General features: G+C 52.0%; 1 protein-coding gene across 2 annotated transcripts; it reads left to right on the top strand.

The window, feature by feature from the left end:
- Positions 1 to 1211: 1211 nt before the first annotated feature.
- On the top strand, positions 1212 to 27891 carry Stx1a (syntaxin 1A). Of its 2 annotated transcripts, XM_085837259.1 has the most exons (10): positions 1212 to 1315; positions 13925 to 14002; positions 14276 to 14375; positions 18091 to 18165; positions 18694 to 18767; positions 18872 to 18980; positions 19430 to 19503; positions 22349 to 22486; positions 25720 to 25830; positions 26617 to 27891. In XM_085837259.1, the coding sequence occupies exons 1-10, from the start codon at positions 1286 to 1288 to the stop codon at positions 26692 to 26694; spliced, it is 867 nt and encodes a 288-aa protein (XP_085693385.1). In that variant the 5' UTR covers positions 1212 to 1285; the 3' UTR covers positions 26695 to 27891. The 2 variants fall into 2 exon arrangements, with proteins under 2 accessions (XP_085693385.1, XP_085693384.1); XM_085837258.1 differs by lacking the exon at positions 26617 to 27891 and having other exon boundaries at positions 22349 to 22610; positions 25637 to 25830.
- Positions 27892 to 27919: the final 28 nt, after the last annotated feature.

Below are 27919 nucleotides of genomic sequence, written 5' to 3' on the forward strand. Positions count from 1 at the left end.
ACGTTGCTCTGCAGGGACCGCTGAGGCTGAGATCTTTCCACTGGGCCTGGGTTTGAACATCCTATAGCTTCCACACAGGAAGTAACACGTCAGGCCTGGCATTTGAACTCTGGGCTGGAGGCATGGAGGGGTGGGGGTGGCAAGCCTTTTTCTTTTTTTTAATATCTTAAACATTTCATTTATTTGTTTATGTATGTATGTATGTATGTATGTATGTATGTATGTATTGTGTGTAAAGAGAAAGGCAGTCAAATTGAATCGAACAGGTGAGCTGAGAAACTCTGGGGAGAGTGAAGAGGCAGCAACCGGGTCTGGAGACAGGGGGGTGCTCAGAAAGGCGGGAAGGTTTAGGATTGGCCACTACAGAGAGGGCTTTATTTTACTTTATATTCACTCGGCCATGTGCCTCCTGCCTCCATCGTGTGGCTGCATATATGTGAAACACGGAGGTCACTCATGTGGAGGTCAGAGGACAGACAATTTACAGAACCCAATGCACTTCTTCAGTCATGAGGGGCCCAGGGTTAGAACTCCGATCGTTTGTTTGTTTGTTGTTGTTATTTTTCAAGACAGAGTTTCTCTGCGTAACTTTGGCTGTCCTGGAACTTGCTCTGTAGGTCAGGCTGGCCTTGAACTCAGAGATCTGCCTACTAGGATTAAAGACATGTGCTTATCACCATCCCGCTGGAACTCAGATCTTTAAGCTTAGTGGCAAGCAAATCTCAGGACAGGATGGGGGGGGGGGCTGCCGGGGGTCGGTTCAAGAAGGGATTTTCAAACCTGGCATTGAGGCTCATGTCTGCAAAACCTGTACTCCTGTGGCTGAGGTAGGAGCAGGTGTTCAAGGCTAGCCTGGGCTACACAGTGAGACTATAATTGAACAACGTGGGAAGGGTTCCACTTCATCAAATCCAGGGGAAAGGAAGGACTCTGAATGTCAGAATCCAGGGTCTATCTAGATAATGGGTGGCTGAGCAGAGGTGGGGGCTGGGGCAGAGAAGGGCCAAGGAGTTGGAGCTGAATCTAGACAGAGAGCACTAGTTGACGAGGGGAGGAACCAGGTCCCGAGGGCTGGGTTTGTACCCCTTTGCGCTCCCCGTAGGCGGAGCCCTGGGCGGGATATATCCGGGCGTGGAAGCATGATGGGCGTGGCCAGCTGGGGTTGGGCTTGGGGGTCCCAGGGACTGGGGCGGGGCGCGGGCTGGCGCTGCGCAGCCGCGGGGCGGCATCCGCGCATGCGGGACTTACTCGGTTGCAGCCGGCGCCTACTGCCACTCCCGGGAGCATGAAGGACCGAACCCAGGAGCTCCGCACGGTGAGTCCGATCCTCGTGCGCCGCTCACCCCGCGCCTTGTAATTCTCCACTTTGTTCCGGCATGCCACCGAGGCACCTACAAGGGGACTGAGGGAGCCTTGCAAGCCTGAGGGACCCTCGAACCCCCATGGGAGTCCCACCCCTCCGATCTACTTCTGGTCACGGACTCGAGCCCTTCAGCACCGGGACTGATGGCTAGAACCTGGGGTTCTGAGGAACTTTTCAGGGCGTTCCTGTTTGGGGCGATTGGAGGGCTGTTAAGGGGTTTTGGTGGCGGGATGCAAAATCGTGACCTGTTCTTCGCCCGCTTGTCACCGTCCTTGCACTGTCCCCTGGAGGCTGAACCTCTCGTCTCCTTCCCACCCCCCTGCCCAGAGTTCCCCTCCCAACCCCATCCTTGGGCGCGCTGCGGAAACGAGGCCGCCGGGTGGGGGTGGCCTCTCCGGGAGCCGTCTCTTGGGGCTCCCCATCACCTGTGGCTCCCATCACCTGTGGCTCCCGATCCACCCTGGTCGCTTTAGGGATCCCCGGCTTGCTCTGGATTAAAGGACTCGACCATATCTACCCTTGGTCCACCTTTGAGCTTCCAGGCAACCCAGGCTGTCATTTCCCAGACCCTTCCCGGATTGCCAGGTCTAACTGCGACCTGGATCTATTTTCCTACCTGTGTGAGAGAGGCCTCTGGGGTGTGGCTCTTAGGGCGGGGTTTCGAGATGAAGTAGAAGGCAGTAGAAAGGTTCTAAGTCAGAACCTTCAATCATGAGACCCCACTTTTAACACACAGGGGAGTGTTCTCCTCTGGCCTCAGACCCTAGAGGGACAGAAATTAAGCTCTCCCGTGGGAGGGTTGAATAAGGGCGCCTCATCAGATTGTCATATCTGATTCCTCAGCAAACCCCACCCGTTGATTTCTGGGTGTCCCCCCAAGCTGGGTGGCGTCTTAGATCCCTCTCCTCTTGTGCCCCACTTACAGCCTTTCATAGAAAGTTTTGTTTTGGGGCTTTTGACCTAATGGCTGTGATTTCTGCTTAGCTTCCCCATCTGTGCCTGGATCCCTCTACCATAATACCAGCTGTATCTATGCTCTCCAGTCTAGCCTTCATCCTGTTCCCGACCTGCAAGCGACCCCCACATGCCTTCAGACCTGTATTATTCTTGGCTGGATGCCCAGTGCCTCATCTATTTCAAAGGAAACAGACAGCCTTTCAAGTCATATATAGTGTTTAAACACTTCCCCACCCGCCCCTTGTCGCTGCCCTCAAGTTTCCGGTGTTTTTATGTTTTATTTTATTTTATTTTTTTATGTAAAATCTTTCTCTGTACCCCAGGGTGGCTTGGAACTATATAGCCTCATTGGGTCTTAAACTCAAAGCAATCCTCCTGCCTCGACTTCATGAGTGCTGAGATGACAGCACACACTATTATGTCAGACTGGTGACAGATTGAATCAGATAGCATGTCCAGGTGATAGATGGCAGTGGCGTGGTCACCCCAACGTGTGCCCCAACCCGTGTGACTGTCATGATTGTATGAGGAAACCACATGCCATGCACGAACACAGGCCTTTCCACATGGTAGCAGCCTTTCGCTTATAAGCCTTCAGCCTCTCTGCTAAAGCTGAAACTGAGGCACAGCAAAAGTGGCCCACTTGTTTGTTGGAGGAGTGGTCAGTTGATCAGGGTCAGACAGCTTGGGTCGCAAAAAGCTTGAACCTAGAGTGATGGCCCCAACACTGTCCTGGGTAGCCCTGCATAGCGATGACAAACTTGACTTCAAACTAACGCTGTGTGCATTCTACCCAACCCAGGCATCAAATCCACTAGAGACAGTCCTCTCAGCTATCTGGCCTTGGCCGGGGTTGGGAAGGGAGTGGTCCTAGCTGTTCCAAGCATGGCTGGGGTGAAAAAGTCTTGGGGGCTGCTTACATTCTTAGAAAATCCCTTGTTCTCCTGGAGTTCCAGTTTGTGAGATGCAAAGAGGACACTCAGAACTAGAAAGGTAGCTCAGCTTGTAGACATTTGCAGGGGCGTGGGGGGGAAGGGGCCTCAATTCACCATCGTCCTTAGCTTCACAGGGATTTTGATGCTATGTAGCGTGGGATCCATAAGAAATGAAAAAGGGGAAAACTCAGCACCCAGCTTCTTGGGGCTTGAGGAGAGGTCCTCAGACTTTCAACTGTGGCTGGAGTTCTCAGGAACCCCTGAAACCCAGGAGTCAGGGTCACCAGGGATGGAGGCACCTGGTGCTGCTGCTGCAGGACGCACACAGGGCATCTGTGTGCCTGCTCCAGCTTTCCCTCCCGGTTCCTCCTCTGCCTCCTCCTCCTCCTCTTTCTCCCCCACCCAGCACCACCACATTTGGAAGGAAGGAGAAGAAGGGAGCTTATTTATAAAAGTCACACTTGGGGAAAGAGCTGGCGTGCTTCCTTGCCGCTGTGCTGTAGGCTGGGCCCGGCCCTCTTGCCATCTTCAGCCCCGCCTCTCCCAGATCTGCAGATTGCACTTTGAAATCGATCCCTGAAGGGGCCAGCAGCCTCCCCCTAGCCTTGTAGATAGGCCCATGGAAGCTTAACCCCTCAGAGGCCAGGACTGGTCCAGGATCACACAACTGGGGAGAGAGTTAAGTATGGTATTCTCCTAACGTGGGATGTAAAGAGGCCTCATCCCCACAACTCAAGGTCTCCCTCATTTCCTCCCTTCCCTTCATTTGTGAGAAAAGAGCTGATCTTAATCTTGTTATGTTACCAAGGGTGGCCTTGGTAACTCATGATCAGGCAGCCTCCACCTCCCAAACACTAGAGTGGTGGTTATGTAGGTACCCGCCTACTGATTCTCTTTTTCTTTCTTTCTTTTTCTTTTCTTCATTATTCTTTTTCTCCTCTTAACACAGATTTACTAAGTATCCCAGGCTGGCCTGGAATTCATTATGTAGCCAAGGGTAGCCTCAAACTACATGTAGTTCTTCTGTTTCCGAGTCCCAGTGTTGGGATTTCGGGCGTGCGCGGTTGCAAGCTCAGTTTACCTGGTGATTGGGGTGGAAGTCAGGTCCTTGCTGATCATACGACTCTACCAACTGAACAGCAGCCCCAGCCCCAGGCCTTCATTTTCTTCTGGGGAATTCTGTTCCCATGAAAACACAGAGTGTTCCCAGATCACTGGTCACTTCTGTGCGGGGCTAGCATGACCCAGGGACCTACTACAGGCAGTAGAGGATAGGTGTGCAGGGGCAGTCAGAGCAAGCCAGCCTGAAAGTAAGAGAGAAATGTGTGGCCCTCTGAAGGCAGAGACCGGGTGTGATCCCAGAGGAGGGGCCCATCATGGGAATTTAGACCTTCCCCCAAATGAACGATTTCAGCATCAGACCTGCTGTGTCTCCTGATACGTGCCTGTCATGCTAGTGACTCAGGATGCTGGATTGGGAAGATCTCAAATTCAAGGTCAGTCTTAACTACACTGGGAGTTCAACATCAACCTCAGCAACTTAATGAAAGCCTGTCTCGAATAAAAATGTAAAGGAGGAGCTAAGAGAACCTGCTCTAGACGGGTGGTAGTGACGCACGCCTTTAATCCCAGAACTCCGGAGGCAGAGACAGGTGGCTCTCTATGAGCTTGAGGCCAGCCTGGTCTACAGAGTGAGTTCCAGGATAGCCAGAGCTACACAGAGAAACCCTGTCTCTTTTATCTCCTGGGTACCAGGCACACACGTGGTACATATATGTGAGCAAAATACACACTTAAATTAAAAAAAAAAAAACTCTTTAAAAAAAGTTAAAAATATAAGACCTGGGGATGTAGCCCCTGCCTAGAATCCCCCAGTGAGGGGCTGGGGGCTTGGCTCAGTGGTAGAGCACCTGCCTAGCATATGTGAGGTCCTGGGTTCAACCCTAGTATCAAAGATTTTTTTTTTTTAAAAAGCACGCCAGGAGGGGATAGGTATCAGGGCCCCTCACCCCTGGTACCCATTTTCATGAGATATAGGACGGGCAGAATTTTCTGGAAGAGGAAGCCCAGGGTTTCCGTTTTCCTTGCCTACCACTAGTCTCCTGCTCCTCTTCGTACCATCTCTGTCTTATTTCTTTTTAAAGATTTATTTATTTATTATATGTAAGTACACTGTAGCTGTCTTCAGACACTCCAGAAGAGGGTGTCAGACCTCATTACAGATGGTTGTGAGCCACCATGTGGTTGCTGGGATTTGAACTTAGGACCTTCGGAAGAGCAGTCGGTGCTCTTAACCACTGAGCCATCTCTCCAGCCCCCATCTCTGTCTTACGCTTAGTTGTGCTTAGTCTGTCTTCTCTCATTCGTAAGATGGAACTGACGCTAGCTAAACTTAGTGGCGTAGGCCTGTAATCCTGGAACTCGGTGGATGGAGACAAACGGATAAGGAGTTCAAGGCCGTCCTTGGCTGCATAGCAGTTAAAGACAACCTGGACTACGTCATACCATGTCTCAAAAAAAAAAAAAGAAAAATGAAAAATGAAAAAAGAAGAAAGGAAGGAAGGAAGGAAGGAGAGACCCTGCCTGAGCAGGTGTGTATCTGGGGTGACTTACAGGACCGTCTCCTCCAGTGGTCACAACTCTTAGACCCTTTAACACAGCCCCTCAGGTTGTGGTGACCCCCCCCAACCAGAAAATGATTTACGTCTCTACTTCATAACTGTCATCTCGCTACTGTTATGAATCGTAGTGTGATGATGGTTCTGACATGTGACCCCTGGGAAAAGGTCATCCAGCTCTCTGGGGTCACGACCCACAGGTTGAGAACCACTGGTCTCGTCAAACCACTGGTATTAACACAAACATACGGTTGAAAGAGAACCAGGGGGGTTACTTAAGGGTCCACATCCCTGCACAGCCCCTTTCTGGGGTCTGTGGAGGACACTGAGCCTTGGGCAGGGACCTTAAGTTGGAAGTGGAGTTGTAAGATTCATCAAGCCCCGGGGTGGAGAAGGATGAGAAGCTGGACGTGGGAGCTTGCTTTTCTGGGGACCCAGCCTGCTTCTCTCTGCATATCCCTGTCTGAAGCTTGGGCCTCTCTACACTAGCGATACTGACTTTGATTAGTCACTAAAAAGAGGAAGAGAAAAATAAAATAGCCCTGTAGGTAGACAGCAGGGCTGGCTGGGCTCAACAGATGAATCAACCCTGCTGGCTGGCCTGCTGCCATCCCCCAGCCTCTGCGCCTCCCAGAGCAATCACACTGGCTTCCTGGAGAAAAAGTGTCCTAGAATACAGGAGTCTCTGCCAGGAAGACCACGTAGACTGTCCTCAGCACTGCGAGGGACAGCTTCCGGCCCCCTGTCCTCAGTGGTGAGGTCCCGCCTTCCTCAGTATCTTTGCTGGGAAAGGCACTTGCTCTTAGCCCTGCAAATTCCTGGAGGTCATGAGGTCAGAGGGTCAGAGGCAACTCAGGCAGACTCGGGCAGGTGGTGGGGGTAGGTGGGTGGGGTGGTTCTATCCTTCCACCTCTGTGTGGGTCCCAGGGATCAAACTCAGGTTTCCAGGCTTGTGTGGAAAGGGCTTTCCCCTGCCGAGCCATCCCACTGGCCAAGGCCGGCCTCTTAACGGGAGGTGAAGGCTGTTCTTATCTGTACATTTACTTGTTTTGTATTTGTTTGGAAGGGGCACACAAGAACCACAGTGCGCTCATGGGAGTCAGAGGCCACCGTACAGGAGTCCATTCTTTTTATTTACTATGTGGGTTGAACTTAGGTCATTATGCTTTGTGGCAAGCCACTGAGATGTCTCATTGGTCCAAGGAATATGTGTGGGTTTTCTTTTTGCATTGATGGTTTACTTGTTGTTCTTGAGCAAGATTTTGCTTTAACTCTTACTATCCTTAAACATATATTGATCTTTCTGCCTCTGACTCCTCTATGCTGGAATTAGTTACCATGACCTCAGTGGACATTGTCATGTTTGTTTGCAGTGCTGGAGATCAGTCTCAGGGCATTATACATTCTAGGCAGGGCCTCTACCACTGAGCCACACCCCCAGCCCCTCACTGGGGGATTCTAGGCAGGAGCTCTACCACTGAGCCACACCCCCAGCCCCTCACTGGGGAATTTTTAGGATATGTGGATAAATGCATGTGTGTGCAGGTGCCCCAGGATTCCAGAAGAGGGCGTTGGATCCCCTGAGGTGGAGTTACAGGCCCTGTGAATTGCCCAATGTGGATGCTGAGAACTGAACCTGAGTCTGAACTCCACCTCCAGTTAAGAGGACGGCCTTGGCCAGTGGGCTGGCTCAGCTGACCAATGGCTCAGTTCTTAACTGCTGAGTGTTCTCTCCAGCCGCCTGGGAGAAAAGATTTTTAACTCTTCTCCTAAATGGTTCTGGGTATGAATCCGGGTCAAAAAAACCAAACCAAACCAACAACCAGGGAATAAACAATAAAACCTGCCAGGAAGAATCAAACTGTTAGGATATGTGAAAGAGAGGGAAAACCGAGGGCTTTGTGTCATGCAGGTGGCACATTTGAGAGGTGGAGGCAAGAGGAGTTCTATGCATTAAAGGCTAGCCTGGGCTATATAGCACGACCCTGCCTCATAGAACAAAGAAGGAAGGGAGGAAGGAAGGAAGGGAGGGAGGGAGGGAGGGAGGGAGGGAGGAAGGAAGGAAGGAAGGAAGGAAGGAAGGAAGGAAGGAAGGAAGGAGGTAAAGATGTTCCCATGTTTCTGGTTTGGAGTTCCTGAGCACTGAAGGGTTTCAGGTTTGTGGAGAGGGCTCTGGAAAGGGCACAGGCAGACTCTGGCCAGATTGGCAGCATGACTTCTGCGAGTGTCTGTCCATAAGATGTTTGTGCCTTGATCTGCGCTTACCTCATGGGTCCAGTTGCTGCCTCCGTGCCAAAGCTCACCTAGTCCTTGCAGTTATCCCACCCTTCTCCATAGCATCTACTACCGCCCACCTGGGTCCTTAATCACCCAGCAGATATCTGACTGCTCACTGGGGCTTGTTGGTTTGTTTGTGACAAGGTCTCATGTAGCCCAGGCTGGCCTTGAGCTTGCTATGTAGCAGAGGATGACCCTGAATTCCTGATCCTCCTGCTTCTGCCATCCCATGCGCTAAGATCACGGACATGCACCACCACATTCGGTTTATTAAGTGCTCGGGATCAAACCAGGGGCTTCATTCATGGTAACTGCCAACTGCGCCACCTTCCTGGTGCCTGGGTAACCACTGTGTGTTCATGGTCAAGACTCCAGGAAGAAGGCATGCCAGGATAGCCAACTGAGCCAGGTGACCTGATTTTGTTTTGGTCAAGTATGTGTCTGGGAGGAACATCATGGCCCATATCTGTAATCCTACTACTAGGGAAACAGAGGCAGAGAGATGGGGGTTGGAGACTAGCCCTGTGAATAGAGACCCTGACTCAAGAAAACCCGGAGAGGGGAACCAAAGGAAACAGGGGAGATCCTTCCTGTGCCCTTACTCTAACCTTCAGGACCAGGCAGAGGAGGGTTTGGGAGTTTCCATGGAAAGAAGTATTAAATGATTATAAATTTTAAACTGTTTCAGTTTTGCCAGGTGTGGTGGCGCACGCTTTTAATCCCAGCACTCGGGAGGCAGAGACAGGCGGATTTCTGAGTTCAAGGCCAGCCTGGTCTACAAAGTGAGTTCCAGGACAGCCAGGGCTATACAGAGAAACCCTGTCTCAAAAACAAACAAACAAACAAACAAACAAAAAAACAAAACAAAAAAATCCAAACTGTTTCACTGTTTCAGTTTTCTCTCTGTGTTGAAGTCAGAGAACAACTTTGTATCATTGGCTCTGTCCGTCCACCTTTCTGTGGGCTCTAGGGATCCATCAGACCTTGCAGTAGGTGCGTTTGCCTGCCTAGCCACCTCACTAGCTCCCGCCTTGTTTTTAAGCCAGAGTCTCTCTTATTTCTTCAGCTTGACCGCTTATGTGTGTTTGTAGGTTTCCAGTGGGTTCTTCTGGCCCTGCTTCCATACCCCCACCCCCACCCAGTAAGCACGCTGAGATCTCAAATAATAGGCACTGCATCCAGATTTTTTTTTTTTTAAATGTGGATTCTAGGAATTGAACCCAGGCCATTGAACTCAGGTCATCGGGGATGCAAGGCAAGCTCTTTGACCTGCTGAGCCATCTTGCCAACCTGCACTGATCATGTGATCTCTGGCTATATTAATAGAGTTGGACCATCCATCCTGGTCAGCTTTGGTTTGTTTTTGGTTTTGTTTTTTAATTTTTTTTAATTAGGTATTTTCTTCATTTACATTTCAAATGCTATCCCAAAAGTCCCCCAGGCCCTCCCCCATGGTTTTTGTTTGTTTGTTTGTTTGTTTTTTGTTTTTGAAACAGGGTTTCTCTGTGTAGCCCTGGCTGTCCTGGAACTCACTCTGTAGACCTCGAACTCAGAGAACCTCTGCCTCTGCCTCCTGAGTGCTGACATATAGGCGTGGGCCACCACCAGTGCCCAGTTTGGTCAGCGTTTTTTTGACACTACTTAGACTTCAGCAGATTCCCTTTGTGTACTGTGCGCGACAGAGGACAGAGAGAGGCAGGACAGAACAAGTCTTGGGCCTCTGTAGAAGAAAAGGAGCGTACACTCCCGGTGAGGAGCGAACACTGGCAAGATAGTTAGATCTCTGATACAGCCACCCTAGGGGGGAGACGTGAACGTGTTCTTGATAGCAGAGAGCCAAGCCACAGGGAGGAAAAGAGAGCCAAACAGTGTTTGTTGCCTTCTAGACACGAGCAGAGCCGTCTGGGTAAGGTGGCGATGGAGCACTCTGTCATAAGCACGCAGGCAGAGGCAACAGAGAATTCTCCTCAGCTCCCTGAGGGCATAAAGTATGGCCGTGGCTCCCATCAGGACATGAATAGTGTATGGGAAACCGGAGGCATGAGGGAGGTCTCCCTAATAGAGGCAGCATCTGAGGGAAGGGATGGAAGCACGGGGCAAGCAGAGAGTGGCTTGCAGGGGCAGGAAGATGCTCATAGGGACTGTGCAGTCTCTGGATTGAGGAGAGAAGAAAACAGAAAGGTACTAGTGAGAAGCCCTGAAGGAGCAAGGGCAGTGATGGCTGACGTAACAGCGTTTCTCTGTTGTGGTCCTGGCTGTTCTGGAAATTGCTCTGTAGACCAGCTCATAGAGATGCATCTGCCTCTGCCTCCCAAACGCTGGGATTAAAGGCACGGGCTACCACTGTCCAGCTTTAATTATCAACCTGACACAAACTGGGAAGAGACTTGATCTTCAGTTTGTCTATATTGGCTTGGCCCATGGGCAAGTCTGGGTGGGGCTGTGTGACGTTTATGTGGGAAAACCCAGCCCACTGTGGGTGGCACCATTCCTTAGATCCCGAACTGAAGAAGGGTAGATGGTTGTGAGCCACCACGTGGATACTATGTACCGAACTCAGGTCCTCTGCAAGAGCAACTCGAGCCATGTCTCTAGACCTTCTCTTTGCTCTTTACTGGATGTGATGTGACTGAGTCTCTCTAGCTCCTGCCACTATGACTTTCGTGACCTGGAATTGTGAACTAAAGTAAACCCTTTCTCGGCTGAGGTGCCTGTTCTCAGGACATTCATCACAGTAGCTTGAGAGGAGATTAAGACGGTGGAAGAGGGACTTGGGAAAGACGATTCCTATGGGCTTTGAGAGCCATGACAGGTTTTTACCACAGTGGGGAGGTCTGACCCACACCTTCTGATTGGCTTTGGGGACACTCTGAACGACGCCTTCAGAGTCTCCCCTGAATGGTCCCTTCCCAGCTCTGCCCTTGTGGATGAGGTCTGGCCATGTCCCCACCGGTCTCCAGTCTAGTCCAGCCCTTGGGAGGCGGTGGGTGGGAACAGTTAGACAGATTCTAGAGAGGACAAGTGCCTGTGTGAGGAATGGCAATGTGAGGTACAGAGAGATAGCAACCCAAGGCTCCAAGGGTGGAGCAGGGGGCTCAGCAAGGCAGGCCCATGGCTTCTGAAGTGTTAGGGACAGAACCCAGGGCTTCATGCACTCTAGGCCCTCTACCAACTGAGCTCTTTTTTTCATTATTATTTTTAATTTTTTTTTTGTATATACTTATGCCTTTGAGCGGGTATGTGCACTTGAGTGCAATGCCTGCAGAGTCCAGCAGAGGGCACCAGATCCCCTGAAGGTGGAGTTACAGTGGTTGAGAGCTGCCTCTTGTGGGTGCTGGGAACCAAAACTCTGATCCTTTTATAAAAGCAATATGAGCTCTTAACTGATGAGCCAGCTCTCTGGGGCCATTATAGCCTTTTGACACAGCATCTCATGTAGCCCAAGCTAGTCCCGAACTCTTCCTTATCCTCTTGCTTCAGCCTCTGGAGTACTGTTGTGATTACAGGAAGGTGCTAGCCTGCCCAGCTTTGGACATTCCCAGATGAGAGAACTGGAAACTGGGTATGGTGGTAAAATGGCTATAATTCTAAGGACCTAGGAGATGGAGGCAGAAGGATCAGGAGTTTAAAACCATCCTCAATTTCACATTGAGTTGGTGACTATCTTGGATTAAATGAGACCCTGTCTCAAAAATGAAAATAAAGGAACAGGCAAGATGGCTCAGTGAGTAAAGGGGCTTGCTGCCAAACCCAGTGATCTGAGTCCCACATGGTGGAAGGAGAGCGCCAACTCTTACAGTTTGATCTCTGATCTACAAGGTCAGGAGTGTTACCTATCTATGCACGGTGTATGCTATGCAGGCCTTCCTGCATACACCACAATTATATGCAATGTTTTTTTGTTTTTGTTTTTGTTTTTGTTTTCGAGACAGGATTTCTCTGTAAAGCCCAGCTGTCCTGGAACTCACTTTGTAGACCAGGCTGGCCTCGAACTCAGAAATCCACCTGCCTCTGCCTCCCAGTGTAATGTTTTTAAAATTAAAAATGTTAAGTAACTAAGAAAAAAAAATCAAAGGCAATAGAACTTTCTCGTTCCACCTTTCTTAGTATCCCCGTCCTTTTCCGGGTCTCCTGAGCTTGCAGGAGGCCGAATGGTGGGAGCCCCAATTCCACTGCTCAGGACCTGGCTGGCTGGCTGGTGACAGGGAACAGAGCTCTTGCAGGCTGTGTCATGCCTCAGTTTCCCTACAAAGTGCCCTGTGTGACTCAACCCCGGTCCAGGAATGGCCTCTAAGTGTGACAATACTTCCTTGTCTGTAGGGTGGGGGAGGGATGGCCACCTGCTGGAGACCACGGGCTCCTGGGGAGAAGGAGCAGAGTGGGGGTTTATTTTAGCTGCCCGGGGGAGGAGGTGTGATCTGGAGATGGGAGGGGCCCCTCAGAGCTGCCTCCAGAGAAGCTTCCAGCAGCTCTCTCTATTCAGCCATTCTGCGGGTCTTGCATTGACTACGAAATGGGGATGCCTGTGTCTTGCTCTGAGTCCTCTGCCCCTACAGTCAGTTATCACTATCCCCACGTCACGGAAGAACATCAGTCCTGTAGCGTGGTACGTCCCTGAGCCAGGTTTTCCCAGCCTCTCGACCTGAGTCGCATTGAGAGAGCAGGCAGTACCCTCTGTGAGCCCTGAGCTTCCGTCCCATAGGTGACAGTTCTTGCCCTAGGGTCACGCTGGTGTACCTTGGCTGTGGGAAGGACATTGGACTGAGCTCATGACCCTGGCTGACTCCAGCTCTGTTGGATAGGAAGACCATGGCCAGGGCTGGGGCGATTACTCAACAGTTAAAATGCTTGAGAACCCGAGGTCAGATCCCTGGAACGAGTGCCGTGTGAGTGTGGCAGCCCGCCTGTAAATCCAGCCACAGAAGGAAGAGACAGGGCATCCTTAGAGCAAGCTGGCTAGCAAGACTAGCCTCATCCAATCAGCAAGCTCTGGGTTTGATTGAAAGATCCTGTCTCAATAAATGAGGGGGATGAGCGACGGAGGACGTCAGCTTCAGGCCTTCGCCTGCATGTGCACCCACACGTGTACAAATATGTGTACACGTATGGACAGCACGCACACATATACATGTGCGCGCACACACACGCACACACACACACACACACATATGAAAAAGGAAAAGGAAGTAACTGTGACCAGAAGACAGACGCCTAGTCTAATTATTCTCTAGCTGGTGATTGGTGGTTTTTGTATGGCTGCTTTGGGGACATTGGGACCAACAGGTCTTGGAGACACTGAGCTCTATTTTAATTGAGAAGCAGGCACGGTGGCACACGCCCACAGTGCCAGCACTCGAGAGGCTGAGGTAAGGTCAGGAGTTTAACCGTAGCCCAGGCTACAAAGTGAGCCACTGTCTAAAAACAGAACAAAACAAAGGCCATTGCTTCTGGAGCTTAGGGAGTCCTGGCTTGCAGGGAGTCCGTGAGGCAGAATTTGGAGACCCCAGTGGGGCTCAAGGCTCAGTTAACTCAGACAGCAACCTATTGGCTGGCTTCAGTTTTAGGGACCACTGACGTGGTAGCCAAGTCTCATAACTACTGGAAGGGGACATGGCATGTTGTGGCTTGTGGGGCACAGGTTGTCTGTCTCTGGGACTCCCAAGAAGAAGACAAATGTCCAAAGAGCCTCACTGAGCTACGTGTGAAGATGGCTCATAGTTTGGGCTCTCGGGAGGCCCACGAATATTCTCTCATCTGTGTTCAACCCTGTCCAGGCCAAGGACAGCGATGACGACGACGATGTCACTGTCACTGTGGACCGAGACCGCTTCATGGATGAATTCTTTGAACAGGTGGGAACGATGCTCCTCAATGTCCCCTCTTGTACCTACCATTCCTCACTCATGAGCCAGTGCAGGACTGTCATGCACTAACCCCTGCTCACCCTCATCCCCTCATACACCCCCCCCCCCGGGGTGGGGCTGCTCCAGTGTGAGCCAGTTTCAGGGTGACTTTACAGTGCTTTACAGAGTCTATGCTTGGGCGCTGTCCAGGAGCTGTTCCCAATCCCCAGTGCTGGCCCATCTTTCCTCTGATTTCCTAACCTCTCTGACCTGGGTCTGCAGGTGGAAGAGATCCGGGGCTTTATTGACAAGATTGCCGAAAATGTGGAGGAGGTGAAGCGGAAACACAGCGCCATCCTGGCCTCCCCGAACCCCGATGAGAGTAAGCGAGAAGACGGGGCCCCTGAGCTCCAGTTACCCTGCACTGGGGTGTGATGGGCGGAGGGGTGTTTGATCTACATGTGTAGAAGACAGGGTTCCTTGCACTGGGCTGGAGTTAAGGAAGTCAGCGCCCACTGTCACCAGTAGACATTGACCTGCTATGAAGACTGGCTATGGCCAGGGATGGCGGGACATACCTGCGATCCCAGCAGGCAGTGGTTGAAGGATTCTCCTCCCCCCAGGCCACCCCAAAAAGGGTTCAGGGACTTCCTCAGCTTCAAAGAGAGTTCTAGGCCAGCCCCACCCTCCCCAGCTTACTGGCTTTCCCCTAAGGGCACAGGAACGGCAGGCAGGCAGCTCTCCTGGGATGCTGGGAAGGAGGGCCCATGAATAGTTATAGTTGGGAAGGTGGGTGGTGGGTGGGTGGATGGATGGTTGGGCCCAGCCCAGCCCCACCCTTCTGGGATCTCCAGGGAGCAGATGGTAACACTGAGGTGGAGCTCCGACCAAGTAGGCAGAGAGCTTCCTGTGAGCTCTGGCACCCTGCCGCATGGTAGCCCAGAGCCCTGCATTCCCACGGCTCCAGGAAGTCAGTCACCTGTCTCCCTTCACATGGGCATCCTGTGTGTGTCTTAGGTCCCACTCAGTCCTTCAGTTCTACACAGGGCCCCTTGACCTGGCCTCAACACTCCTGTTGAGATACTGTGTGTGTGTGTGTGTGTGTGTGTGTGTGTGTGTGTGTGTGAGTAGATGTGAGTGTTTGGGTATGTGTGCCCATAGGTGGGCTTCCGGGACCACAGTAAACTGTCAAGTGTCCTCTTGGCCCACCATGCCTTGTATTTTGCTTGGTTTTGTCTTTTGAGATACTGTCTCAACCGGGCGGGCGATGGTGGCACACGCCTTTAATCCCAGAGCTCCCAGGGAGGCAGAGGCAGGCGGATCTCTGTGTGTTCAAGGTCAGCCTGGTCTACAGAACTGGAAAGCCAGGGCTACACAGAAAAACACTGTCCCAAAAAAACCCAGAGGGAGGGAGGGAGAGGGGGAAGGGGAGAGGAAGAGAGAGACTGAGTGACTCATCATACAGACCAAGCTGGCCTCTCTTTGTTCTTTTATTATTATTTTTAGATTTATTTTACGTGCACAGCATGTATGCAGGTGTACCACGTGTGTGCTAGGTATCCAGGGAGGTCAGAAGAGGGCATTATGTCTCCTGGAACTAAATGGAACTACCATGTGGGTGTCGGGAACCGAACCTGGGTCCTCTTAACCACTGAGCCATCTGTCCAGCCCCTCCCTCCTTTAAAAGTCACATCTATTTATTGTATTTGTCTGTGGTGCTAGGGTGGGGGTTGTGCCATGTGCACATTCAGAGGCCGACTTGAACTTTCAGGACTTGGTCTTCTCCATCCACAGCGTGGGCCCCAGGTACTGATTGAGTCTCTCGCCTTGCGCCTTGGCGGGAAGCTCCTTTATCTACTGATCCAGCTCCCAGAGGCCTGTCTTGAACTCACTAAGTTGTTAAGGATGCCCTGATGCTCCTGCATCTGCTTCTTCTGTGCTGGGATCACAGGCACAGACCACCCACACCATGGGTGCTTTGTTCAGACAGTGACTGCCATGCTGATATGCACCAGGTTGCCGGGGCCCAGCCAAGACCCTCTGCCCTGGAGGGTTTCCACTGCTGGCCCATGGGGGCACTGCCTGGCAAGTCTGCTGTCTCAGACCTAGGCTAGCCAGCAACTCATACCTGCCTGCCCTCCATGTTTTTTGAAGCTTGCTTCATTCCATGTCTGCTGGGAGGTCCCAACTCCCTGTGGCTCACATATGACAAGAGAAGGAAGGGGGACCTTGTGTCTTCCTAATCCAGAGTTAAGGCTCCCTCTGGCCCTTTGGTTTAATGTGTTTGAACCAAGAGCTGTGATGGCAGCTGGATTTTAGGAGCCTCTAGGAAGACAGAATGCAGTGTTTGGGACCTAAGGAGACATCTAGGAGGGGGAAGAGAGAGAGGAACCACCCAGGAGCATGGAAAGGGAGTCTGGTCACCTCACTCCATCCCTTTTCCTAAAGGTGTGTCCACAATGGCAAGGATGACGTGTGTGTCTCTGTCTGTGGTTATCTAGGTCACTCTGCGTCCCTGTGTGGGCTGCGTAATATGGTAATTTTGTGGTAAGAAGAGAGCAATGAGCTTCAGATGTAGCTCAGTGGATCGAGAGCCTGGCTGCGGTGCACGATGTCCTGGCTTCAGTCTCCAGCAGCACATAAGCCGGGCATTGGTGGCACATGACTGTAGCCATTCCAGCATTTGGGGAGGTAGAGGCAAAGAGATTAGGAGTTCCGGGTCATCTTTGGCTACATGGGAGGTTCAGGATAGTGTGGGCTACATGAGATTGTATCTGAAGGAAAGGGGGGCTGGCAAGGGGACTCTTAAGCTGCTGGACATACACATCACACCGGAACTACTCAGCTTCATTTCTCAGCATCCCTGTGTGGCCTACAGAGTGGGTGTGGTACCCAGGAACTGAGCAGTGGTGCCAGGCTGAGATGCAGCCACTCACCAGGGGGAGAGGGCGTCCCATCGGGGCTGTGGGGCAGGGCAGAGCTAAGGGGGGAAATGTGGAAATTGGCAGCGGGTCGGGGGCTTTCCTAGATCAATGCTGCTCTCCCTCCTCGGGGGCTGCCATCCGGCTGGGCTATTTTAGGTCTGAGCAAAAAAGGCTGAGACTGCAAGAGCAGCTGGTGACCAAGTTTCCTTTTGTTCATGGGAGGAAGGCTCCCTCCGCCTCAGCTCTGCAGAGCCCCTGCCCTGTCTCACTCACATTCCACTGAGTAGGTGGCTCTTGATCTTCATACACCACCACCGCTGTCACCCCTAAGCCCTGTCCTCAGGGTGTTAGGAAAGGTGGTTGCCCAGGACCTGCTCCCAGTTTCTCTTGAAGACAGGCTGGTCCTGGTGGCTTCCTGGGAGAGCTGCAAGTAACACCCTGAGGCCTCAGCCGGCCTGAGGTCACAGCTGTGGCTAGGACAAGGACCGCTGTCTTCCCTTACCTCTGTTCACCTCTCCTGACCCCCAGTGACCTGTCACCTCCATGGCTACACCTCCATCCTCCCCCCACCCCGGGGTATTATTTCTTTGAAACTGCTGTTCTGTTACTACCCCCGCACCTCCAAGACCAGGGTGCCCCCTGCCTCAGCCACTCAGGGCAGCTAACCACCTAGGAAGGACAGCTTTGTGAAGTTCAAGGTCAGCTGTGGCTTCCACTGGGAGGCAAGGTGAACCACTGTGCTTCAGCCTGGTGGGTGTCTGCTTGCCCGCCTGAGCCATCCGGTAAAGCCAGGTGAACCGAGCTCATCCCATTCCCTGGCACCCGTTAAGTAAACAGTCCTCAGCGAGGGCCGACCAGCCTTAAATTTAGCCCCATCTGTTATCTACAGGGGAAGGGAGAGGCAGCGGAGGAGGAGGGAGGCTTCTTGGAAGGCGGCGGGAGAGAGGGTGAGACTGTAGCTGCCGGTGGCCTTGGCCTAGAATTGCAGCTGTAGACCAAGACATCGCCTAGGGGAGGAGGGAGATCACAAGGCTGGGATTTGCCCAGAGCCCTCCATCCCATTCCTAGTGCTAGAAGCTGGCACCATGTCTTCTCTTATCCCCCTCTCACCGCCCCCCGCTACCCCCCCTCCCGACCTCACCCCCCCCCCGCTACCCGCCCCCCACCTCATAGAGACAAAGGAGGAACTGGAGGAGCTCATGTCGGACATTAAGAAGACAGCGAACAAAGTTCGCTCCAAGCTAAAGAGTAAGTCGCCCTGGTGGCTGGGGACCTGGGGATGTGGCTCAATTGGTACAGCACTTGCCTAGCCTACATGAGGTCCTGAATTCAGTTCAAAAAAATTTTTTTTAACTTAAAAATGTCCACCCGAAGAGTATCTGTGCATAGACCATAGCTTGTCTCTGTTCATGGACATGCATGCATGTCCAGTGCCAGGGCTACCTAGGGGACATGTTCTACAGCGGGGGTAGACACCTGGTCCTCCCCACCTTCCTGCACAAAAGTGGCCTGAGCTGCCAGACCCTGCACAGCACCCATTTGGGTGCACAGGGTTGGGTGTGTGCTCACACGCGAGTGTACACAGCTGTACACACCTCCCAGCTGGAAGGACTGCTGTTGGTCCTGCGTCCATTATTGATTACAGTTTGCCTTCCATGTGACCCCCATCCCTTGTGGTTGGGGAGGGGAGCTGAATCCTTGACTTATGGGTGGGGTCGATGCATGGAGGCAGGGTACTGCTCAGCGGCCTCCTTTCCTCACTCCTCCCCACCCCAGGCATTGAGCAGAGCATCGAGCAGGAGGAAGGTCTGAACCGCTCATCAGCGGACCTGAGGATCCGGAAGACGCAGGTGCAGCCGATGGCGAGGGTGGGCGGGCACCTGGGTCTCTGGGTCTTCCGTGGAGCCCACTACCTACCTACCGGTACCCTTGTCTCCCCGCCCCCGACTGCCAGCACTCCACGCTGTCCCGAAAGTTTGTGGAGGTCATGTCCGAGTACAACGCCACTCAGTCAGACTACCGAGAACGCTGTAAAGGGCGCATCCAGAGGCAGCTGGAGATCAGTGAGCTGGGGCAGGGTCCGGGCTGGAAGGAAGGGCCTGTGGCTGAAGAAGTGGTGAACGGGGCTCCTGGCTTGCTAGAGAAGTAGCCAGGGCTTGAGGGTTGGAGTCATGAACCTGGAGGGCCTGGGGTTGTGAGCCAGGTGATGGTGGTAGGTGTGGCCTGTGGCTAGGGGTGTAACTTGGGTTGGAGGGGTGGTGCCATGAAGAGTCTAGGTATGGGGGGTTGGGCTAGATAGAGTGGGGGTGGGTAGGACCTCGTGGTGCGCATATGGCCTGGTGGGGGCGGGGGTGAGGCCATTGATGAAGCCTGTGGCTGGAGATGGGGAGCAATAAAGGCATGGGGGCGGAGCTTATAGCTAGAGGTGTGGTTGAGGGTGGGGCTTTGATCGGAAGCTAGACGCTATTGAGCTGGCAGGAGAGGGCGTAGCTTAGTGTGATCCCACCCACAGCCGGCCGGACCACGACCAGTGAGGAGTTGGAAGACATGCTGGAGAGTGGGAACCCTGCCATCTTTGCCTCTGGGGTGAGTGTGAAACCCTCCCCAGTTACCAGGACCCATTAACCACATCCCTTCGCACTACAGCACAGTGTGTGGGTCAAACCCAAGATCAGGGCTGTGTTTGGATACTGCAGCGAAATGAGACTGATTTTAGAGAAAGCCTGAATCGAAAGTGAAGGGAGGCCGGGCGTGGTGACGCATGCCCTTAATCCCAGCACTTGGGAGGCAGAGGTAGGTGGATTTCTGAGTTCGAGGCCAGCCTGGTCTACAGAGTGAGTTCTAGGACAGCCAGGGCTACACAGAGAAACCCTGTCTCGTAAAAGACCAAAAAAAAAAAAAAAAGAAGGTGAAGGGAGGGGACCAGATTGAGGGTCATATAAATGCCAGTGACAGCTGTGAAATTTCAAGAGTTGTGTCAGGTTAAGATCAGATAAAGGAGCTTGCTGCCAGGCTGAAGACCTGAGTCTGAAGACCTGAGTTGGACTCAAATGGTGGAAGAGAGAACTGCAAGTTGTCTACACTCACACCACACACACATAACACATGCACCCATACACACCACATGCATATACACACATGCACACACACCATATGCACATACACACACACTCACTCACACACATATATATGTATATATATATATATATACACACCATAAACACACACACAGAGATACACGCAGGGAAAACACAATGCACGTAAAATAAAAATAAATAAATCTTTTTTGTTTTGATTTTTTGTTTTTTTCTGAGACAGGATTTCTCTGTGTAGCCCTGGCTGTCCTGGAACTCACTCTGTAGACCAGGCTGGCCTCGAACTCAGAAATCCACCTGCCTCTGCCTCCTGAGTGCTGGGATTAAAGGTGTGTGCCACCACCGCCCGGCAAAATAAATAAATCTTAAAAAGGAAAATAAATAAATGAATGTAAATAGACACCCCCCCCCAAAAAAAAACAGGGCTGGAGAGATGGAGATGGCTCAGTAGTAAAGTTCAATGCCCAGCAACCACATGGTGGCTCACAACCATATATAATGAGATCTGATGCCCTCTTCTGGTGTGTCTGAAAACAGCTATAGTGTACTCATAAAATAAATAAAATCTTTTAGAAAGAAAGAAAGAAAGAAGGCTGGAGAGATGACTCAGTGGTTAAGAGCACTGACTGCTCTTCCAAAGGTCCTGAGTTCAATTCCCAGCAACCACATGGTGGCTCACAACCATCTGTAATGAGATCCGATGCTCTCTTCTGTTGTGACTGAAGACAGCTACAGTACACTCATATAAATAAAATAAATCTTTAAAAAAAAAAAAGAAAGAAACAAAGGAACAAAGTAAGAACCCCCCCCCCAAAACAAGACTGGGCTGTAGCGTGATTGTTAAAGTTCTTGCCTGCGACTGTGAAACCTGAGACTCAATCCTCTTCTCTTTCTAAGACCCAGCGAGGTTGCAGGCCTGTAACTTCAGCACTAAAGAGGTAGAGGCAGGAGGATCAGGACTTGAAGCTTATTTTTGGCTATGTAGCTTGTTGCAGGCCAGCCTGGGATACATGAGATCCCTGTCTCAAAGGATGTCCGCAGGTAAAAGCACTTGCTGCCAAACCCAAGTATCTGGGTTCGATGCTCAGGACTCCCATTATGAAAGGAGAAAATTGACTCCTGTCTGGCTTCCATACATACATATACTGTTGGACATGTTTGCATGAGCACATACACATACACAATGAATAATGAATGCAATAATTTTTTTTTTTTTTTTTTTTTTTTGCAACAGGGTCTCACTGTGTAGCCGTTGGTTGTCCTGGAACTCTTTGTGTGAGCCTGGGTGGTTTGGAACTCATAGAGATTGGCCTGCTTATGCCTCTCAAGGGTTGGGATTAGAGGTGTGCCCCACTATGCCTGCCATAACAAAACAGTCACTTGGTGAGCCCTCACTGTGTGGGGGAGTGTCATCGGTTCCTTATTTCAGGCAGGAATTGAGTCACACAGAGACTAATTAGCAATGGTGCCAAACAGGAGGTTGGAAAGGCTGTGGCTGCTGCTTCTGGGATATCTCTACTCAGCTGCCTCCCTCCTGGGCTCCTATTCCAGTCTCATTTCTGTTGCTGTGAGGGGGAGGGGAAGCCCCAACAAAAAGCAACTCAGGGGAGAGGGGTCATGCTTAACTGACAGGACTGAAGCAGCAAGTCACATCGCAGTCAAAACGGAGAGAGAATGAATGTTTGCATGCCCGGTGCCCAGGATCTTCTATGTAGGGAACAGTGCTGCCCACAGTGGGCCGAGTCTTCTCACATCAGTTAACATTGATAATTAAGAGAGTCCTTCAAGCCGGGCGTGGTGGCGCACGCCTTTAATCCCAGCACTCGGGAGGCAGAGGCAGGCGGATTTCTGAGTTCGAGGCCAGCCTGGTCTACAAAGTGAGTTCCAGGACAGCCAAGGCTACACAGAGAAACCCTGTCTCGAAAAACCAAAAAAAAAAAAAAGAGAGTCTTTCAGAGACATATCCCTAGCTAAGATGATTTAGACAATCCTCATTAAGATGAGACTCTCTTCCCAGGTGAGTCTAGATTAGGTCAACTTGACAAAAGTATCAAGCCTGGAGATGACTCTGTGGTTGAGAGTCCTTTGCTGCCTTTCTGGAAGACATGAGTGTGGTTCCCAGCATCCATGTCTGACAGCTCCTAACCACCTGTAACTCCAGCTCCAGGGGCTCCGACGTCCTCTTCTGGCCTTCTCAGACACCACACTCATGTGTGTGTACCCAGTACAGATGGTCGTGAGCCACCATGTGGCTGCTGGATTTTGAACTCAGGCCCTCTGGAAGAGCAGTCAGTGCTCTTAACCTCTGAGCCATCTCCCTCTGCTCCACCCTCTAGATCATTATGGACTCCAGCATCTCGAAGCAGGCCCTCAGTGAGATTGAGACCAGACACAGTGAGATCATCAAGCTAGAGACCAGCATCCGGGAGCTGCATGACATGTTCATGGACATGGCCATGCTGGTGGAGAGCCAGGTGAGTCCCCTCGTCACCGGCATCTGGCGGCTCTGGCCCCCAGCCAGCAGCATTCAGGGACACACTAACCCCTTCCCTTTCCACCCAACACGCTGCGTGCCCGGGAGGGACAGAGTATCTTCAGGTAACCATAGACTGTTGTAAGGGCTTCGAGGGATCCTACTGCATGGCTCTGCATGGCCCCACCCCTCATCCAAGCCCTGTCCTGGCTTCATGAACTATATCAGAGGCCACTGTAAACGGGCTGCCTTGCTAGGAGCAGAACACATAGCAATGAACTGGGCAGCTGAGCGGTGCTTACGGCAGTAAATGGCTATTGGGTGGGAAAGGGTGGCACAGACTCTTAATAGAACAGGTGGATTAGTCCCTAGTGCTGGGAGCTCAGGAGAGTCCTAGGTAGGCATGTTCAGCAAATGGCCTAAAAGTTGAGATTGTGTGTGGATGTGTGCGTGCATGCTTGTGTGTGTGCACGCACTTTGTGTTTTGAGACAGGGTCTCTTATTGAATCTGGAGTTTACCAGGTCAGTTATGCTGGTTGGCCAGTGAACCCCAGGTCCTCCTGTTTCCAGCTCCCAGAAGTCGGGTTACAGGCACGTGCCACTATGCCTGACTTCTTACCTGGGTGCTGAGGATCAAAAGCGAGGTGTCTGTTAACTGACCTGTCCCAGCCCCGTTCCCTGACTTGACTGCAAGTTTATTTTCTTTCTTTCTGTTTTTTTTTTTAATTTGAGACCATATATCTTGCTATATAGACCAAGTTGGCCTTGAACTCGCAGAGATTGCTGGGATGAAAGGTTGTGCCTATGGCATAACATATATTGATTTAGGTCTTGGTCTCCTCAAGGCTTCCTGTGCCCCAGCAGACACATGTCTGGGGAACAGACCAGCTGGGACGGGCTCCCAGGAGCAGTGAGGGTGACACCCAGCTGAGGGACCAGCAGTCCCAAGAGCTCAGGGAGTGGTCAGGCCAACCCAAAGTTGGAGACAGACGAGGCAGTAACCGGTAGTGCTGGATATATGAGCGAGACCGTTCACTTACCTGTTTGGCTCTTATCGGATGTGTTTTGTTCTGGAGACAGACCTCATATATGCCACGCCAGCCTCGAACTTATGTAGCTTATGATGACCTTGAACTTTGTTGGTTTGTTATAATTTATTTCATTTTTTGTTGTTGTTTTGTTTTTTGAGTTTTGTTTTGTTTTGTTTTTTAATGTATGAGTGCTCTGTCTGCTTGTACACAAACCTGCATGCCAGGAGAGGTATCAAATTCCTTTGTAAATGGTTGTGAGCCACCATCTGGTCTGGTGCTGCGATTGAACTCCCAGACCCCTAAAAGAACACCCAGTGCTCTTACCTGCTGAGCCATCTCACCAGCCCAACCTTGAACTTTAAAATATATATATATATATATTTATTATTTGAATGTGTATGGGTGTTTTGTCTGTATACGTGTCTGTGCACTAAGAGCCTGGTGCTCACAGAGCACCAGAAGAGGATGCCTGACACCCTGGGACTGCTGTTATACATTATTGAGATCTGCCTTGTGGGTGCTGGGAATTGAACCAGTGTCCTGCAAAAGCCACTAGCATTCATAACCACCAAGCCATCTCTCCAGTCTAACACTGTACTTTTTTTTTTTTTTTTAATCTTTTTTTTTTTTTTAAAGATTTATTTATTTATTATATGTAAGTATGTAGCTGTCTTCAGACACTCCAGAAGAGGGCGCCAGATCTCGTTACGGATGGTTGTGAGCCACCATGTGGTTGCTGGGGTTTGAACTCTGGACCTTCGGAAGAGCAGTCGGGTGCTCTTACCCACTGAGCCATCTCACCAGCCCGTACTTTTTTATTAAAAAAATTTTTTTTATATCTGTGTGTCTGTGTGTCTGTCTGCCTTTTTATATCTGTGTCTGTGTCCATTTGCGCTTGCAGGGGAAAGCTCCCTCTTTCTCTTATATGGGGCCAAGGGTTGAACTCTGGCTTGGTGGCAATCAGCTTTTATCCCCTAAGGCACCCACCTCACCTGCTGGACCTTGCCTCTCCTTCCCACATGATGGGCTCACAGGCCTATATGCCTGTATTCAGTGGACACAGTGCTGGAGATCAAACGTGGGCTTTCCCGCAGCAACTGAGTTACCTCTCCACTCCCGCCCCTTGCTTTTGTTTGAAATAGGGTCTTCCTCTCTAGCCTTGGCTGGCCTCAAACCTATGGCGCTCCTCATCCCTGAGTGCCAGGATTACAGGGGTGAGAGCCACTATGTTTGGTTTTGTTGACGTGGATTTTATTGCTGACTTTTTAGTTTTGGTTTGGTTTTGTTCCTTTGCTTTGTGAAATAATCTTGCTCATTAGCTCAGGCTAGACTTTGAACTCTGGATCCTGTCTGGGCTGCCTCAGTGCTAACATTTCACCAGACCTGGCTTTGTTGAAGTTTTGTTATTGTTTGTTTGTTGGTCAAGGTCATTTAGGGATATTGTGTTTTGTGATTTCTTTTACCTTTGTAAGAAAGCGTTTTGCTCTGTAGCCCAGGCTAGTCCTGTCCTCCTGATCTTCCTGCCTCAGTCTCCTGAGTGCTAGGCTCTCAATCCAGGCCTGGATAGACCGAGGATTCCAGGGGTGGGTGTGATAGCAGTGGGGAGGTCTGAGGAAACTGCTGTGTCCTCCTGAGAAACCCTGAGGAAAAGACATCAGACTTAGACCCAACATGGCTGTAAGTCTTATGCGGCAGTGTTATGGTCAGATGAAGGACATGGGACCCAAAGAGGACTGTGGGGACTGGTCAGAGTTTCGATATTTGAAGACAGCAGACATGAGCTTTCTGGAACTGTCTCCCTAAGGAAAGAGTAGAGGCTTGCTCATGCTCACCCTACGGTAAGCTTTGGCCAGGGAAAGCACGGCCTGTGGTGCACCCACTCACACCCTGCCACTGCCTGGCATTGTCCATTTCCTAGGGTCACAGCTGACCACCCTCTGCATGGTCCTCAACCTTGTCTGAGACTGCATGGCCAATGCCACACCCCGGGATGGCTGCTGTTTGGGACCGGTGGGAGCTGCTCCTAGCTGTCTTGTCCTCAGGACGCCTGGCCTGGTGGCACAGGTGACAGGCTGCATGCTCTCCTCTCACAGCTCCTCTCTCTCTCTTTCTGACTTCAGGATACTTCCTGAACCCCTACCCTGCGCTCCCTCCTGGACCTGAGGAGAGAGGCCAGGACTTTGGGTAACCCCGGTCCCTGCAGGGGGAGATGATCGACAGGATCGAGTACAATGTGGAGCATGCCGTGGACTACGTGGAGAGGGCCGTGTCAGACACCAAGAAGGCCGTCAAGTACCAGAGCAAGGCGCGCAGGGTCAGTGGCCAGCTCTGCTTAAGCCCATGCCCCAGAGAGCCCCCAGACCGGGGGATCCTCCTCCCCCACCTGCCTTGGCCTGTTTTCACAAGCTCCAACCATAGCCTCCACTTCTTCATCAACCGTTCTAGGCCATCCCCATTCCTAGTCCTGACCCTCCAGAACCCAGCCCCCATTTTACTGATTTTTGCTTGTTTTCCTTGTTTTGTTTTAATTTGTTCCATATTGAGGCTCAATATTGGGAATGGAACCCAGGACCTAGCAAATGCTAGACAAAAGCTCTACCCCCGAGCCACGCCCCCAGTCCTTCCCCCGGGGGATTCTAGGCAGGGGCTCTACCACTGAGCCACGCCCCCAGCTCCTCATTGGAGGATTCTAGGCAGGGGCTCTACCACTGAGCCACGCCCCCAGTCCCTCCCTGGGGGATTCTAGGCAGGTGCTCTACCACTGAGCCACGCCCCCAGCCCCTCATTGGAGGATTCTAGGCAGGGGCTCTACCACTGAGCCACGCCCCCAGCCCCTCCCTGGGGGATTCTAGGCAGGGGCTCTACCACTGAGCCACGCCCCCAGCCCTTCCCTGGGGGATTCTAGGCAGGGGCTCTACCACTGAGCCACGCCCCCAGCCCTTCCCTGGGGGATATAGGCAGGGGCTCTACCACTGAGTCACGCCCCAGCACCACCCAGTAGGATGATAGGCGGGGCTCTACCACTATTCAGCCCCAGTGTGAACCCTCACTGTACTGCTCCCGGCTGCTCTTCTGAGGCCTGCCTTTTGTGTCCCTGCAGAAGAAGATCATGATCATCATTTGCTGTGTGATTCTGGGCATCATCGTCGCCTCCACCATCGGGGGCATTTTTGGATAGAAACCACCCCACCCACCGCTCCATTCTGGATGGGTCTCCCTGAGGAGGCCCCTGGCTGCTGCACCTAGCTGGGTTGCCCTCCCCACTCCTGCCTTGTGGCTGGGAGACCTTTTCCCTCCCATCCCACACTGCTCCCTCTCTGCCATGAGGCTCCCGTCCCCACCACCCTGCCCCAAGCCGTGTCGTGTGCATGATCTTGTGACAGTGTGTGTCTGTACAGGAGGCAGAGGGGAGCAGGATTGGGAACAGCCAGAGTGGCTGGGTACAGGCCAGTGCAGGGCAAGACTCGGGCCCTGGCCAGGTCTGCCTTTCTTCAGCCTGGGGTCTACACTTCCCTGGGACTCAGGCTCCTTTCTGGACCCCAACCTTGCCCTCACTTGCCCCGTCCTCTGGCTTCTCCAGCTCTTCCCACCATGCCAAGGCACCTGGAAGGTGGGGACCAGCTGGTCACATGGTGCTGCTTTTCAGGTTAGGGGTGGGGATAGCTCAGCACTGAGTCTTTGTTAGCTGCCCCTTGCCCGGAGGCTCAGGGTGCCACGGCTGCGGGTGTTAGGAGCACCTAGTACCCTCTCTTTGGGCAAAGCCTGACAGTGTCTCTGGCCCTGGGAGTCGTGTTCCTGGGCTGGGCCTGAGCCTAGTGACCCTTTACTAAGGAGCTTAGTGGTGTCATCTCCAGCTTTGCGTTGAGCTGGAGGGATGGAGCAGGCCATGGTCCTAACAGGCATGGTAAGTTGTGGCCAGAGTTGCATGTTGGGGACAGCAGTTCCCTGCGCCCTTTATGCTCTGAAAGCCAGGTGTCACTTTAGGCCTGCAGTCTCACCCTGCCCCGTCTCCCATTGATGTGCCACGTGGTGTCAGGTGTACTGGATGCAGTATTCAGCAGCCAGCTGGGGAGGGGGCTCCCCACTTCCCTCCCCTGCCATCTTGGGGCTTCTCAGAGTCAAAACTGTACCCCCCGCCCCAGGACCCCTTTCTCGCCCACAGGCAAGGAGTATGCATGCGAGTGCATGCAGCGGGAGCTGGGGCCGTGTCTGTGTGCCCCCTTTCCCTCAGCTTTGCTCCTGCCCAGTGACTGTGACCACTGTCCGTGCTGCCTTCTCTCACGGCCACCTCCCTTTACCCCTTCACCAAAGGTCTTGGTACAACCAGCTGCCCATTTTGTGAGATTTTTATGTAGAATAAACATTTGTATCTGTAGTGAGCCTCTGTTTGGAACGTCTTTTTC

This window comes from Mus caroli, unplaced genomic scaffold (genome assembly GCF_978045245.1).
Source record: "Mus caroli unplaced genomic scaffold, Mus_caroli_1 scaffold_4, whole genome shotgun sequence".
In the NCBI taxonomy this organism is placed as follows: domain Eukaryota; kingdom Metazoa; phylum Chordata; class Mammalia; order Rodentia; family Muridae; genus Mus; species Mus caroli.

What these genes read in the sequence shown, in the direction of transcription:
- Stx1a (XM_085837258.1), top strand. Translation starts at nt 1,286, where the DNA reads ATGAAGGACCGAACCCAGGAGCTCCGCACG. An exon ending in CCAGAGGCAGCTGGAGATCA is followed by an intron (nt 18,981 to 19,429) that starts GTGAGCTGGGGC and finishes TCCCACCCACAG; the next exon opens with CCGGCCGGACCACGACCAGT. An exon ending in GAGGGACAGAGTATCTTCAG is followed by an intron (nt 22,611 to 25,636) that starts GTAACCATAGAC and finishes TTCTGACTTCAG; the next exon opens with GATACTTCCTGAACCCCTAC.